Raw genomic sequence first — 16,180 nt, forward strand, 5'->3', positions numbered from 1 at the left:
TTGTTTTCTCCTCCAGGTTGTTTATCCTGCCCATCTTATCTAGATAGGCCTGCATAGATATTAATATGCACAAAAACAAGACAGCAAAACAAAGTAACAAAAGACAACAAAACCAATGACAAAAAAAGAAAAGAAAAGCCTGTAAATAGTTCAAGGTCTGTTTGTTGATCTTTAGGAGTGTTTTCCAGTTGAGTCTGATGGGGTACCATGCCCTGGCCCCAAAGTCTATTTTTGGTATTCCCTTGGGACTTCCTTGCTCAGATCAGAAAGTTCTTGATAGATTATTATTACCTTTATACTAAGTAATCTGATAAAGTCCATTTTGAAAAATGAAAGAAATACCAAATTCTTCAGCAAAGATACCCTATGTATTAGGGGGAGGCAGTGTAGCCTCTTACAAGAGTGAATGATGTAGATTTTTAAAGAATATGAAAACTCAGATGTTAAGCTTTTCAAAGAACACATGATCAATTTTGAGAGTTCATGGGAACTAAACCGAGTTTTCCTGGAGGAGAAAATGAGAGAAAGAGTAGAATGCACATTTATCAGAAATGAGAATCATAAAGAAAAGGGTGCTTCTAGCAGTCAATGCTGGGCCCAGCGGTTTTGCTGTGACACCATGGTTAAGAGCATTGGACTTTGCAGCTGACTGTTCACCAGCCCAGAGGCCCAAGGAAAAAAGACTTCTCTGCCTGCGTTTCCATTTAGACCGGCAATGAGAGTTATTGCATGCGAGAGTTTGTCAAATGCTTAACACACTGAATGTAGCATACCAGTAGTACAGTATCATATTCCTCACCTACATCATCCTCTTCATCGCGTCGTTCACCACTCTCCTGATCCTCGTCAGCATCAAGACATGCTCTGAGGGAAATACTGTTGATGTTAGTTGCCTCCAAGCCCATTGCAATTCATAGTGAACCCCTATGTGCAGAGCAGAACTGCCCCAATGGGTTCTCCAGGCCTGGACCCTCATTAACTGATTGCCAGGCCTGCTTTCCTGAGGAGCCCTGCTGGTGTAGCAGTTACTCATTGGCTTGCTAACTTCAAGGTCAGCAGTTCAAAACCCCCAGCTACTGCTTGGAGGAAAAGACAAGACTTTCTACTCTTGTAAAGAGTTCCAGTCTCAGAAACCCCCAGGTGCAGTTCTGCCCTGTCCTGTAGGGTCACTGTGAGTCGGCAGTGACTCCATGGCGGCGAGTTTGGTTTTGAGGTTGAGGCCTGATTTCCTAGGAACTTCTAGGTTGGTGGGTTTGAAATACCAACCTTTTGTCTAATCGTGGAGCACTTAATGATTTGAGGCTTCCTTCCGAGGGCCTCCTACATAGTGAGACTTCTACCTTGACAGGTGCTAACTTGGAAGTAGAAGCAGAAGGAAGTCAGTATACATTGGATAAAAAGGCAATGTACCGGGCAGGCCACAGGCTACATCGTTTTTAGGGGTTCACATTTTCTCTGAGCTGAAGTACTTGGTAAAGCCCAGAAGATGGAAGGAGCCAACAGCACACTCTGAGGACAGAACTCAACGTAGAAATAAAGGCAGACTCTGCTTTCCATGCTTGTGGTCTTAGTTTTATTGACATCCCCTTAAGTTGTAGGCAAGGAAATGGACTTAAAAAAACTGTGATTTCGGCTATTTGCAATGGAATGCCTGAAAGTGGATTGTATCCAGAATGCATTAAGAACTCTAACAAATCAAAAGAGGATTGAGCAGTTTGGTTTTTTTTAAGATGAGCAAGGCATGAAAAGGCACTTTATAAAAGGAGCTATACAAATAACCAATAACTACATGAAAATGAGCTCAGTCTTATCAGTGCAATGGGAAATCCAAAATAAACCCATAATAAGAGATGACTCGTGCCCATTAGAATGGCTAAATTTAAATAGATGGACAATCCTAAATGATAATAAAGATGTAGAGCAACTAGAGCTCTCATACATTTCTGTTGGGGATGTACAATGCTATAATCCCTTAGAACAGTGGTTCTCAACCTTCCTAATGCCACGACCCTTTCATACAGTTCCTCATGTTGTGGTGACCCCCCAACCATAAAATCATTTACGTTGCTACTTCATAACTATAATCTTGCTACTGTTACGAATTGGGCGACCCCTGTGAAAGGGTTGTTTGGCCCCCAAAGGGGTCATGACCCACAGGTGGAGAACTGCTGACTTAGAAGCATTCCCTCTGACAGCTTCGTATAAACATTTATAATGCCCTGCAGTCCCTCTCTCAAGCAAGCCAAACCTGTCCATGGAAACAGTACATGGGGGCTTTCACGGCGGCCTCATCTGTAATAGTCAAACACTGGAAACCAGCCAAAAGCTTATCAGCAGGCAAGCGGATAAACAAATGACCCTCAGGATACACGCTAGGATCCTACCAGGTGTGCTGAGGAATGAGCAGCTGACGCGTCCACCATGGGTGAATCCAAAATAGAGCACGTGGAACAAAGAAAGTCAGGCCTCAAGGAGTGGATGCTGTATAGTCCATTTGTCTGAGGTGTCAGAATAGGCAAAACCAGAGCTATGCTAAGAGAAGAAGTCAAAGTGCTTACCAGAGGCGGGGGAGGCCGGAGTGGGCTTCCCACTGTGAGGGCAGGGATCCCTGTCCTTTAGGGGTGGTCAGAACGCATAGGACTAGATGCTGAAAATCTCTGTGCTTTAGACCTCATCTTCAAATCAGCCAGAAGGAAAAGTACATTTATAGAGCTAGTTCTGTAAAGATGAGTGCTTACTATTGCTCTCGTTCTCCTCACTTTAGGCCCCTTCTCTAAGTTAGAGCATGCAGTCCTTGTAAAAGATGTGGCCACACAAAAACATGTTTTATCCTGCCGACGCTCAGCCCCGTTGCTGTCGTGGTTACGCGTTGGACTGCTAACCTCAAGGTCGGTGGTTCGAAACCACCAGCCACTGTGGGGGGAAAAAAGGAGGCTTTGTTACCCTTGTGAAGAGTTTACGGTCTCAGAAACCCCCAGGGGCAGTTCGACTCTGTGCTTTGGGGTCGCTGGGAATCAGAATCGACTCGAGGGCAGCGAGCTTGGCTTGGGTTATTTGTATTGATTTATTCACTTACTTTTGCTGAGCTTCATGGGTTGCTAAGCCCTAGCCTGAGAGGTCGTAGATGGGTGACATGTATCTTTACAGCTCTCCCGCCTCCACTCCATCGAGAGCAGCTACGCCTTCAGCTGCGTGCATTCTGCTGGAAGAAAGACGTGACGTGCGTAAAGCACACAGTCCTGGGCTGCAGACCACAGCCCCTGGTGCGGACAAGCTGGTCTTCCCTGCCCCCGTCTGAATGACACCTGCAGGGGGCCTGAGGGTGCAATGCCAGATGCCCCAAGGAGCCTCCCTTTGGCCTCTGGTGCTCCTGGCGCAGCAGTGCTGGGCTGCTGGAAAGGCCATGTGACTTGCCAGCAGGGCTGGCACTACAGGAATCACTGACAGGGAGGGGCTCTGGGACACATGGGTGCGGAGGCCACCCTGGGGCTTGTGACCTGAATGAGATTTCTCGAGCCCCTCCTTGAAAAGAGGATGCCCGCACCAGTGCGCCACGGTAGCATGAGGTAACAGATCTGAAAACCACTTTGTTCTAGATAGCGGGTAGAATGATCACCCAGTCCAGCCAAGGCTTCTAAGTCCCCACTCCGGATGATTGCAGATTGAAGGCCCACCTCTTCCTACAGCAAACCGCGAGTCCGCTGTATTGCAATGAAAACTTGGCACAGTCGTACAGGGGCTGTGTGCCCATTCATTACCTGCGTAGTCGTCGTTAGAATCGATGGTGCCTCTGAGCAACTGATAGCTGCTTGGACGCCGAGCAGTGTGCCACCCGTTCACAGCTGGCTCAGTCACCCTGTGCAGACTCACCGAGAGGTGCCTCGGATGGAGGGCCTGTTCTGAAAGAGCACAGCCCTGAAAGCCCCACGGAGCAGAGTGCCACCTCTGGGTCACCACACTGGGTCATCACGTGTCAGAACCAACCCAGCGACAGCTGGTTTGGATTGGGGTTGATGCCCACTGGCTCGTGACCTGTGATTATGTAACCATCCATCATCCGTCTCTATCCCTCAGGTTCTCTCTCTCTCGAAACTCGCTGCCAGTGAGTCGATTCTAACTCCGAGCAGCCCTGCAGGACAGGCTAGAACGGCCCTTGTGGGTTTCCCAGCCTGCACCTCCTGATGGCATCAGAAAGCCTCGTCCTTCGCCCTCGGAGGGGGATGGTGGTTGCAAATGGCTGACCTTGTGGTTAGCAGCCCGGCGAGTAACCACGACCCCACAGGGGTAGCTGCTTCATTCTGAGCACCTGTCCAACGGGGACGCACGCCGAGAGCAGTCACTGTGGGTCAGCAGACAGAGGCTGTGCCGTCAGGAGAAGGACCGAGCTCTGTCTGAAGCCTGGCCCCTCACTAGCAACCTGAACTTTGGGCACCGTACTGTGTCTGCTTAAGGATCAGCTCCCTCTTCAATAAGATGGACCTGCCTGCCTTGCTTGGCTCAGATAGGACGGAATGTGTAATATTCTATACAATGAACCTCGTCATCCTATCAGAGTTGGCTGCTGTTCCTTTGCTGGTGGCTCCAGGTCTTGGAACACACGGGGGACACTTGAGAGCCACGAATAAGTGGGCGTGTGACAGGACCAGCACCCATTGCTATGGAATCCATTCCGACTCTTGTGGCCCCATCGGGCAGAGGAGAACTTGATGGGACAGGCACCCACTGCTGAGGAATCCATTCCGACTCATGCGGCCCCATCGGGCAGAGGAGAGCGGCCCCTGCAGGGCATCTCTTCCTCCCATAGAGCAGCGGGTGCCTTCAAACCACAGACCTGGCAGTTGGCAGCTCCACTCATAGCCCACTCAGCCACCAGGGCTCATGACAGTCTTGCTTCTAAAGGCACAGGGTGGAAGAGAGGCAGAGTAGCGGCTGATGGGAAGGGCACGTAAGACTTGCAACGGCTGTCGGGGTGATGGTCCAGGGGGCGGTGCCTGGACTGACCGTCTTTCCCTCGCAGGTGACAGCCGAGCTGGATGCCTGGAATGAGGACTTGCTCCGGCAGATGAATGACTTCAACACGGAGGATCTGACGCTGGCAGAGCAGCGGCTGCAGCGCCACACAGAACGGAAGCTAGCCATGAACAACATGACCTTTGAGGTCATCCAGCAGGGCCAGGATCTGCACCAGTACATCATGGAGGTCCAAGCCTCAGGTAGGCGGCCCCCTCACGTTCTCCTGGCTGGGGTGGTGCTGGGAACGAGAATACCAGCTCGTCTCCCACGAGCTCTTCTGCCCCGTGAGTTCACTTTATTCCGACCGATAGAGAGATGTTTACTCCCATTTTAAAGAGAGAGGCTCCCCAAACCAGGAGAGCTGAAGTCATGCCTCCAGCATCAGCAGGTTGGGCTCTGTGTACTAAGGGGGAGAGTAGGACTGGGGTCTCCTGGTGCTAGAGAAACGCTGAGAGGACCAGTGCCAGCGTTTGCACGGATCCAAAGAAAGCTGCCCTGGAAAAGCACACAGTGGGTTGGCTTCAGATGCAGTCAGACACGGGGTGTGCTGTGCTGGAGTGGGCAGACAACTCCCCCACCAGGCTCGCACCTCGGCTCCAGTCCGTTGCTCGCGGAGTCTAGAATTGCGTATGTATCGCGGGGCTGTGAGGGTGCATCAGAAGGGCTAACAAGGACTTATGGCGAGCTCATCCAGTCCAAAACCAGTCAGCCTATTCACAAATATGGCTGGCTTGCTCAGGATTCATTCGATATTTGTCCAGCACTGGAATATTGCCACTGCCCCAGGCAGCCTTCCATGTTCGAACTAGACGAGCCTCTGGGTCCCTAAGGTCCCAATGAAGTCAGAGAAGTGACTGGGTTGGTCAGAGAGAGCTAGAACCCAGGTCTCCTGCTCCCTCACCCACACCCATCACTGCTACCTGGGTCCTACCCTAAATGAAGGTTCCTTGTTCTCTTGGTCAGGGAGACGGGCTGAGGCCATCACCTCTTTAAAATCCTGCTGGTCCATGTCCCTGCTGATCATCATGAAGGTTGTCAGAATCAGAAGATTATCAGGGGACGCTTAGCAATCACTCTGAACTTAAGGGTACCGTGTTTCCTTGGACCACCTGAAAGTATAAATGCTATCACGGAAAGGAACTTTGCTTCCACGTGAACATACAAGTACTTCCCCGTCATTTCGATTTTCATCCTCAGATGTTTACCATGTTCTGAGCAGGCTGCAGTTGCCTCTGAGACACAGCGTGCATGTAGCCGTCGTGCAGATGCCGCACAGGCCACCCACGCTGCATTCTCTCTGGGACAATGTTCAGGCCCCACCTCCCGAGATTCCGACACCGATTAAGACTTCCAGAGATTAACACTTAAAGATCGCTGATGACCCTGTGTGTTAGGGGTTAGGCTGCTAACCACAGAGTCTGTGGTTCAAACCCACCAGCCACAGGAAAAGATGAAGCTGTCTGGTCTTGTGAAGGCTTAAGTTTCCCAAGCCCTCTATAGGGTCTCCATGAGTCTGGACTGACTGCCTGGCAGTGGGTCTGGGGTTGGTTTGAACAGGACGTGGGCATCAGCGAAAAGCTGTTCAGGTGAGTCAACTGTGTGTCCAGGGTGGAGAATCCCTGTTTCCCATCTTGACCATGGTCAAGGACAGTGACTCTTCAAGCGTGTTCCCTCCCCCCCGCAGCAGTGTCAGCGCTGGTTAAAAATGCAGGTTCCAGGGCCCACTCCAGGCCTTCCACACCACATTCACTTGAGGTGGATCCAGAAATCAGTGTCTCAGAACGCATCCCAGTCATTCGGACACCTGCCCCTGGCTGCTCAGTCTGCTGCCTGGGCCAACCTCGCCAGCGTCACTTGCTGCTGTTGGGGAGCGGGTTAGACATGCAGAACCCCAAACGTATGCACCTGAATCTGCACGTTCTCACAGTCTCCAGTGATGCATGTGCGCATTAACGTTGGAGAAGCAGTGATCTAGGATAAGGCCTGTACTTTCTCCGTGCCTTATTAGGGAAGCGGGCGATGGCCCTTTCTCTGTGATTGAGAACCTTTTGCGTTTGGGCTTCAGCTCTCCAGTTTGTCCTCCTGGGGCTCAGGATGATAGCTGTCTATCCAGCTAAAACTGTGACAGGACGCAGACACGGTGCCCAGTAGAGAGGCTGCCACTGAGAAGCTAGGCAGGGATGCCGCCCTCATGCCTCAGAATTGACATGTCGAACAGGAGAGGCCCTGTCTGCCTGGAGACTGGCAGCAGTTTGTACCTCTGTGTGGCAGGCCTTGAGCAAGCCAACCTCTGTCCCGAGAGCTAAGTATCCATGGTAACAGAAAGACTGCTGGGAGCTGGCAGCCCCTGAGGACTGCTTGTCACTGTGGGCTGGCTGTGCTTAGCGACCAGGAGGACTGAGTGGGTGCAAACGCCCCCAGGCAGATGGGCTGTCTACCCCCATGTGATCCTGTTCAGAGATGAGAGTTTTGTCAAAAGATGTTTGATTGGCCACTTCAGCCCCCTCTGCTGAGACTGGCTACTGCCTGGCTTCCACCGAAGTGACTGTCCAGTCTAACGCAGCCCGTGAGGTTTGGGGGGCCTGGACCCAAGTGTCTCAGGGGATCTGCGACCTGGTTCAGCAGAGGAGGCATCTTCTCTCCGGACTTAGAGCAGGGAGGACAGGTCGCACCAGCGCTGGAGGCGGTGGGTGGAATAGGAAGGACAGAGAGTGGGCCGTGCCCCGGGTGGCTGCAGAAGAGAGTCCTCCAGACGCAATGATGAAGACCACAGATAGCTTGGACAGTTGCAAGGGATAGCCAGTACACGTATGCTGATTAAAAATAAAATAGGCTGTTGCTTTAAAGAAAGGACAGTTGGCAACATATGGGTTTGGTTGCTATTTAGAACTCCGTGTTAAATCAATTGAGGGCTCATGCTTTGACTTTACCATCGTCAATGGGAGAATGGAATTTCCATATGCTTAGTTTCAAATATAAAGTTGAAGACATTGAACCAGGTTCTCCTGAACCCTTCTGGCATGCCAACAACTCTGGAGCAAAAGCCTTTGCCTAATCAATGCCAGCCTTAGGACTGGAAGGCAAAATGGGGACAATGTCCTCATGATCTTTCCTCATTAAAGTACCATCTGTTTGATGGTTAGGAGGTGCTGGTTTGGCTGCAAGGAGCCAGCTCTGGAAAACAAGCTGAATTCGAGGTCTAGCTTCACCACCGTGAGCAGTTAGACTTTGGGAGTCATTTTTCTGTAGGTTTCGGGTGGCTCCTCTGTCCAGCCTTGACTCCTGACGTCCCTCCCCCAGTTCTCACTGCCATGCTGTAGCCTGCTCGTCTTCTCATAGTTGCCATCTGGCCATGCAGCTGTTACCCTTGGCCTGAGGAATCAGGCGTATCTCTTTAGCGTGCCTGCCGAGGGGTCATTGTGAGGATGCTGTAGTATGACACATGTCAAGCCCATGGCAGGTGCTCAGGAAAGCACACCTGCTTGTGTAGATCTTCCATACAAACCACTTTCCATCTGTGTTCTGGAAGATTCTTCTGCAGCACACGTGCCAAGACTCCTTCCTTCTTCTCTTTTTCAGCCCCAGCATCTGGCAGGGTAGCTCTGCCTTGCACATAGCGAGACCTTAAACATGTTCGCTTAGTTGATGGAAAAGGAACATCGGTGTGGGTGGAACAGACATAGGTAAAAATAAAGCCCTGCCAATAACTCCCCACGGTCCACAGAGGAAAGAAAAGGACTGTGCTTTTCTAAAACCAAAGCCACTCTGGGCTGACTAGGAGTGGGGACCTGCTGAGGGCCAAGACAAGGGGACATGAGCCTTGCTGCAGACTGTGAATCTGGTGGCTTATTGAGAATCTCCTGGCCCAAGAATCTTCCAAAGGCCTCAAGTATGGTGGCGGGGCACCCCCTCAGGGATTCTTACTTAATTGGTCTGAATGGGGCCTCAATTTTTCCAACTTCTCAGGTGATTGTGCTGTACAGCTAGCATTCAGAACACTGATCTAGAAACCTGATTAAGGCCTTTGTCCCTTCTGAGCTGATTATTGCGCAGAGGGAGTGACACAGATAGAGAAAGGGGGGAGGGACAAGAGAAGAGACGATGTCCACTGGGGAACAGACACAAGGTTTTAAGAACTCAGAAACTGTTGAAAACCTGTTAGGAATATGGGCAGCAGACCCAGGAACACCTAAACCGTTCCCTGGATCCAGCTACCCCTCTCCTCAAGAAAGTTAGGTCCCCTGGGCCTGGCAACAAAGGAAAGCAAAGTCACGTGCTTGTTACTGGCTGTATCGCCTTGAGACCTAAATGACTGCAAATGCATAGCCTCCTGACAACGTTGTGTCTCGTAAGGAGACCCTGGCCTCTGGATCCAGTGGTTCAGAGTCTCATCTGCATCTTGGCCTCATCCTGGGGGCTCTGAGAGTTACTGAGGCATGAATCCCATCCCGGTTTTTTGGGTTTTTTTTTTTAATCTCCAGACAAATATAATAAATTAAAACCTGTGAAAACCAGAATCTATGTAAGTCAGAATGTAAGTCAGAAATCTGTCAGAAAAGGAAAACCCAATGTTTTCCACTAAAATGAACCCTAGAAAGATGGTAAGACTTCACACGCTCAGACACAGACAACGCGCGAGACCTGGACAAACAAGGCAGCCCCATCAAGTCCCAGCTCCCGTCAGGGTGAAAGCGATGGGCTAGGACAGGTGGGAAGGTCCAGCCTGTGGGCCACGTAAGGCGCACACAGTCATCAACACAGCTAACGTCACACACCTCCCCAAAGAGAAGCAGTTCCAGCCATCACATAGGGGTGAGTTAATTAAATGTGAGCAAAGATAGCAGGCTGATTTTCAAGTTGATCATTTTTATGGCCCGTGAATGATATTAAAAATATCCAAATGGCTTTTGACAGGGCAAAAAAAGGTTCCCCATCCCCAGTCTAATAGCATCCTTCTGAAGATAAACACAATGACAAGTAAGCATAGGACACTAATCAGTATGTTTTTTAAATTTATATACACATGCCATCTAATGATCTCATCAGTAATCGATGGTGAGTAAATTGCGTTTTCCCCCAAGGAAAAGAAAAAATATGAAAATGAATATTTCTTGAGCAAATAAATGCCAAGGACTTTATTTCCGTTTCTTACGTAGTAATCCTCATGCCGTCCCAGGAAAGGAGCTGTGATTCCCATTCTAACAGGGACATGAATTCAGGCTCAGAGAGGGTAAAGAGCCCAAAGTCTCACAGTTCACAATTGTCAAGCGTAGATCCCGATCTTAGTTGATCCTTCTCCACAGCCCACAGGTACTTCCCATCACAGCGCATCATCGCAGTGCAGAGACAACTCAGACAAGTTAACGAGCAGCTTTGTCCAAGGCAGTGTGATGGGGGTAAGGGTGGGCGCACCCCAGAAAGAAATCTCCATGCAACATTTTAAGAGAGCCTGACCAACGATTTCACTGCCTGGGCTTGTTTCACCACTGGTTGGAAAAGAAGCCACACACATGGCTGTGTTTGCCTTTCCGGCCCCTGATGAAGGTGGTGAAGACGATGATTAGACTGAGAGTAGTAATGTCAGTACAAGCAGATGTGGGTTTTAACTGTGCTCCTGTCACTGTGTTGGGCGGTGGAGGGATCAGTGTGGAAGAAGAGGGGTGTCTGTTCCTCTAGAAGGGGCCGGGGTAAGTCTCCGTGCTCCTTCAATGCACAGTGTGCTGTGGAGAGCTAGGGTGCAGCCATCATCTCCCTTGTCCGTTCTGGGTTCTGGGTTCATCTCACATCAAACAGTATCAAGTGAGATTGATCCAAGTGAGGAGTTGGCCAGGAGCCTGTTCTGGGTGAGGGTCCTAAGCAGGTGGCTGGCCTCTTGGATCAGTTACCAGGTGTGGGAAGACGAGCCACATGCTGTGTGCTAGGCGTCCACCCTGTGAACTTCACGTAGAGACACGTTTGCCAAGCCCAACATATTAAACACCAGAGACACACACGCCGTGGAAATTCCCATGGGAGCTGGGAGCAGGGAAGGGTTCCTGCTTCTCCAACTGGGTCTTAAATTACATGTCCAGAGAGTAATCATGGGGGAGTCAGGGGTCATCCCCCTGTGATGAGCACCATTGAAGTAGAACTCGTGTTCCGTTTTGCTTCAATCAAGAAAATCCCCTGGGTGACTGAAAAGAGCAAGGAGAGAGACCTGGCAGCCTGAGGAGCAAGACGCCCTTTCCTCTGTCTTCCACAGATATTTCAGGAGTGGGGACTTGAAATTATGAAACTGATTTTTAAAATTAACCTGAAAAGAAGACTGAAATCATTACCATATAACCAGAAAGAAATGTTTCCCACGCGACCATATTGTCCTTATATAAAGCACTATTTTTGCTTCCAGAAGTGAATTTCCCCTAGTGCACTGCCTTCCTTTAGACTCCCCCCTCTGGATGCTGCCAGGATGGTGGCTGCGGCGGTGGCGGTGACAGGGAGATGGTGTTCTGATGGTATGAGTCAGCCGCAGGGAAGTCTTCCAGGGGGGAGACTGTCAAGATTGTGGGCTCCTTTTGGTTTTGCCTGCATAGAGAGACACTTCCCCTTGCTGACTGACTTGTGCGCTCTTGAATCGGAACCCCGTTGTTGGTTGGGTCCCAGGCAAGGGTCAGCATGAGGACCACAGTTGGGTTGGTACAGTGCTTACAGGATGATGAGCAGGGAAAGGGTTGGACAGAACTAAGAAGCTGCCATGCAAGTAGACACCGACTTAGTGCTGGCTCGAGTTACACGGGGCCTCACACTCCTTTGTGTACACCCTAGTGTTGTAAAGATGTGTTGCAGCCAGTGTCACGTGGATAATTTGCTAAAGTTATCATTCTCCTGCCCACCCCCAAAGGCAAATAAAGACAAAATTAATAGCAATAAAAGGCAATGATACTGAAAACAAAAAGGTGAGTCATTCAACTACATCGGCAGGAACTTGCAAAGGAGTCATTGGGCTCTAACCCCATGGGGCTGTAACCCCATCGTAAGTTGGGCTTACGATGGGCTTCAAGTATCCCCGTACTACCTGGCTGTTCATTGTTTACCTTTTATTTTTGTCCTCAATCAGGAATTGAATTAATCTGTGAGAAAGACATTGACCTGGCAGCCCAGGTGCAAGAGCTACTGGAATTTCTCCATGAGAAGCAGCATGAACTGGAGCTCAATGCTGAGCAGACCCATAAGCGGCTAGAGCAGTGCCTGCAACTGCGGCACCTCCAGGCGGAGGTCAAGCAGGTGAGCCTGGCCCCTCCCAAGCCGCCCCCCAACCTCCCCTCCCCTATACCTCTCCCCATATCACCGCCTACCACCACCATCACCCACCAGCCTCCACCAGCAGCCACCTTGAGCCTGAACTTCCCAGCCTGCTGAGTCAGGCCTGAGGCTAAAGGATACAGAGCCCCAAGTGCATCCCCTAAAGTAAGCAGCATGTAGAAGACACACAGGTGAAAGGCTTGGCCGTCTTCATCTCTGAAAGCTAGGCTGCTATTATGAATGGACCCAACAGTGCCATGGCATGAACTCTCAGAACAATCGCAGGAGTGCATTCCAGACTCTCCTGAGTGGTCAGTCCCTGAACCTCTCCTCCTCCTCCTCCCTGTCTCTAATCCTGGCACACCATCCATGAGAAGGGCACACCCCCTTCAAGAAGCATGGTTAGGCATTATTAGCTTCAGGGTCCATCCATATGGGGGGCCTGCTAGTGTGCCTCCAAACAGTGCCTGATGCCTGGTTGACAGCCGATAAGTTGTAGCAGTTGCCCTCATTGTTTTCAATGTGTGGGGTAATCTTGTAAGAAGCCTTTCTTTCCATATTAAAGTTGATTTTTAAAAGAAAAGAAAAAAGAATCCTTAGTGGCAGGAGACATGGCGAGACATGTTTTTGTGAAAGGGCATACTCAGGTCTTTGAGCGTTCAAACCTCAAAGAATGGACCCACTTTGGCACATGTTCACACTAGTGGGAAGAGATCAAGTGTTGATCCCTGTCAACAGAATCCGCAGGAATCTCATCTTTAGAAAAAGTGGGGTTGAAGAAGCAAACATCTGGTCGTCCATCCCATGGAATGAGTGCTCTGAGCTTTTGGAAGTGCCCTGAGGATGCTGTGGGCCGAGCATTGGACTGCTAACTTCAAGGTTGGCGGTTGAAGGCCAGCAACCTCTCCCCGGGAGAACAAAGAGGCTATCTGCTCCCACCAAGAGTTACGACTTCAGAAACACAGTGTAACGTGGCTGTGGGCGGGGGAGGGCTCGGTTCCTTTTACACACATCTCAATCCAGCCTCACAACCACTTCAGAAACAGATGTAGTCTGTTTTACAGATGAGGCCACTGGTGTTTAGACAGTGCCACCGTGGGGCTAGAACACTGTCCACAGGTCTGGACGGGCCCTCAGCAGGACAAACTTTCTATCACTTCAGGGGTTACACCCTTCTGCAGGCTCTTCCAGCCACCACCACCCCTACTTTTAGGCAGAAAACCTGTCATCAAGTTAACCCTGACCCATCCAGATCCCCTAGAGAGTGTTCGAGACTGTCAATCTTTATGGGAGCAGACAGCCTCAGCTTTCTCCCACAGAGCAGTAGATGGGTTTGAACCTTCATCCTTCCAGTTAGTGGGCCAGTGCTTACCTCACAGCAGCTCTTGGGCTCCTTTCCTCTAGGCTGAGCCCTGCTCTCCCCACCCCACCCCCAAAAATTCTGAACTGAAACATCTGTCTCTTTTTAGCCATTTTCCCCCTCAGGTACAGTGTGGCTTCCAGAGCCTTTGGACTTGGTTTGAATCTAATAATTTAGCACAGGGAACAAAGATAGTCTTTAATGCAGCGATCGCGTCACCTTGTGTAGTCAGGCTACGCGTGCTAGCGTGCTGGAGAGACTGCATTGTTCTTCGCCCTCACAGGAAGAGTGGCCTTCCTCACCCCTTTCCTCTTCGAGCCAAGACATCACCAGAACCCCCACACATTGTCATTGCCCTCCAGCAAGGCTGCGACACAGCGCTGCCAGCCCATGGCATGGAGTCGTGGCCCTCTGGGGAGAAATGGTGTTCCTTAGGACCTGGTGGAATCCTCGCCGGCCCAGGACACAGTGAGAGGCAGGAAGAATCCATAGTCTTTTCACACGTGCAGTGTTGTCTCCTTTACAAAGTCACTTTCCGAGTAGAAGGGGCCCCTGGGAGAAAGGAGGGTTACCTAGATTTTACAAGGGAGGCACCATAAGGATGGTGCTCCCTGGGGCCGCGTGACCCCTGAGCCGAGACTTGAGCCCAAAGCCAGACTCAGAGCAGAGTGAAAGTGGTCCGAAGATGCCTCCAGGGCTGTTCATCTTCGAGGAAGCAAGTGGTCCTGCCTCTCTCTGCAGCGCGACTGGTGTGTTTAAATTGTTCACCTTTCAGTTAGCAGCCGCGTGCTGAATCACTGTGCCACTAGGCCACCTGAATTTGATTTTTGCCTCTGCAGGGGCCGCCAAAAAACCCCAAAAACCAACTCATTGCCTTCCAGTTGATGCCACTCCTAGCGACCCTGTAGGGCAGGGTAGAATTGCCCCTGTGGCCTTCTGAGACTGTAACTCTTCACGGGAGTAGAGAGCAGCATCTCTCTCCCTAGGGGCGGCTGATGGTTTTGAACTGCTGACCTTGCCATTTGCAGCCCAACGCGTCACCATTACGCCACTGGGGCTCCTCTACTGGAACCTACTCCTGCCTATTTCAGGAAAATTAGGAAGAAATCCTCCAGCAGAACATGGCCTAGTATTCTCCGGAGCTTCTCAGCAAGACCCTGGCTGAGAAGACAGGGTAGGTGTGGCCTAGACTTCTCGGAGGGCGGTGCCTGTCTGGTTGGCCAACTGGAGTTCCCAGCAAGGCAGCCAAGTTCTCCTCGGCTTCCCGTGCTTGGCGGTTTCTGCCCGTGGAGTTAACTGCGTGGATAATCTGAACACAGCAGAGAGGAGGAACACATTCCTCTGAGACTTAAGAGATGCAGTCTATGATTTCATTTCTGGCCATGTTTGCGCTTCGCTGGAACATGAGTAGTAGAACTTAACTCCCTGCTTGTGTTGGTCTCGGCTGATCTTCAATCGGAATGGATGTCTCTTTCCCTAAGTACACATTCTGTGTGCAAGGAGGACTGAGGAGATAAGTCGCCCTTCAAAGGCAGAAGCTGAGAATCTATAACCGCATAATCCAACATTGACAAATATGTGTACATGTTACCATTCAGAATCTCATGGGTTGGGGACAGAGGAAGAATTCTTCAGTGTGAGTTGGGACAATTCCTTCTCCCAGCCTCGGGAGAAGGACACACAGTAGAAATGCAGCTCAAAACCGTGTGGTGTTGACTGAGTCAGGCTCTTTAGGAAACCAGCGAAGGCCTGGGCAAAGGGCAACGGCCCTGTGAGATGCCGAGAGACTGCTGCTTGGTGCAGCCCCCACACCTCATTAGACAGACTGCTCCCCTGCCAGTGCTAGGCTCCTTCCTGAGACGTCGGATCCAGTTTCAGAGAAGGCATTGCTGTTTGATGGAAATTGGTGAAGCGGGAAATATTGATCTGGAAGCTGTTGACACTTCGAAAGAGGTAGTTAATCTAGATGTCAGTATTGATCCCTGAGCTTAAATTTAGACACCAGCTTGAAAGTTTCTTTTTTGAATATACTCTTAAAAGACAAAGCGGGGTGGAGGGGTGGGGGCAGCTTAATCACAATGCCACCAATGGGAACAGAACGGGGAACAACAATATGTGGCCACTATAACCTTATGTGAAATTAAATTATATTAAACTAAAGCTTTAGCGAGTGAGCCATTGAAGTACTCAATGATTCAGACCAATGAAACTGATGAAGGCAACCTCTTTTCTAAGGGATTTCCTAGGATTCTATATCAACGATGTATGACTGAAACACCTCTGGAGAAATGGTAGACGCTGAAGGCAACTCACTCTCCTGATCATGGTCTGTGGCTCAGGGCCCAAGACCACACAGATTTCCATTTCTCCTAGAAAATCAATTCTGTGTACACACACACACACACACACACACACACCCCGCCACCCGATAATGCTCTGATTGCCTTCCAGGAAAATGACTATCCTGGTAAACATGACCTCACATCTGAATCAGAAACATTTGAAAAACCCATTTAATGGGCATAA

The 16,180-nt window shown here is 50.2% G+C and overlaps 1 protein-coding gene across 13 annotated transcripts in view; it reads left to right on the forward strand.

Moving 5' to 3' along the window:
* The window catches only part of KALRN (kalirin RhoGEF kinase), a 653,766-nt gene that overhangs the window by 381,545 nt on the left and 256,041 nt on the right, over positions 1 to 16,180 (forward strand). For all 13 annotated transcript variants that reach the window (XM_030884807.2, XM_030884808.2, XM_045287542.1 and 10 more), the window contains 2 exons: positions 5,018 to 5,213; positions 12,110 to 12,276. In XM_030884807.2, the coding sequence (XP_030740667.1) occupies positions 5,018 to 5,213; positions 12,110 to 12,276 (363 nt within the window). The remainder of the gene's footprint in view (positions 1 to 5,017; positions 5,214 to 12,109; positions 12,277 to 16,180) is intronic.

Source organism: Echinops telfairi, unplaced genomic scaffold, assembly GCF_000313985.2.
Source record: "Echinops telfairi isolate 266 unplaced genomic scaffold, ASM31398v2 ScPeMD7_17;HRSCAF=63, whole genome shotgun sequence".
Lineage (NCBI taxonomy): Eukaryota > Metazoa > Chordata > Mammalia > Afrosoricida > Tenrecidae > Echinops > Echinops telfairi.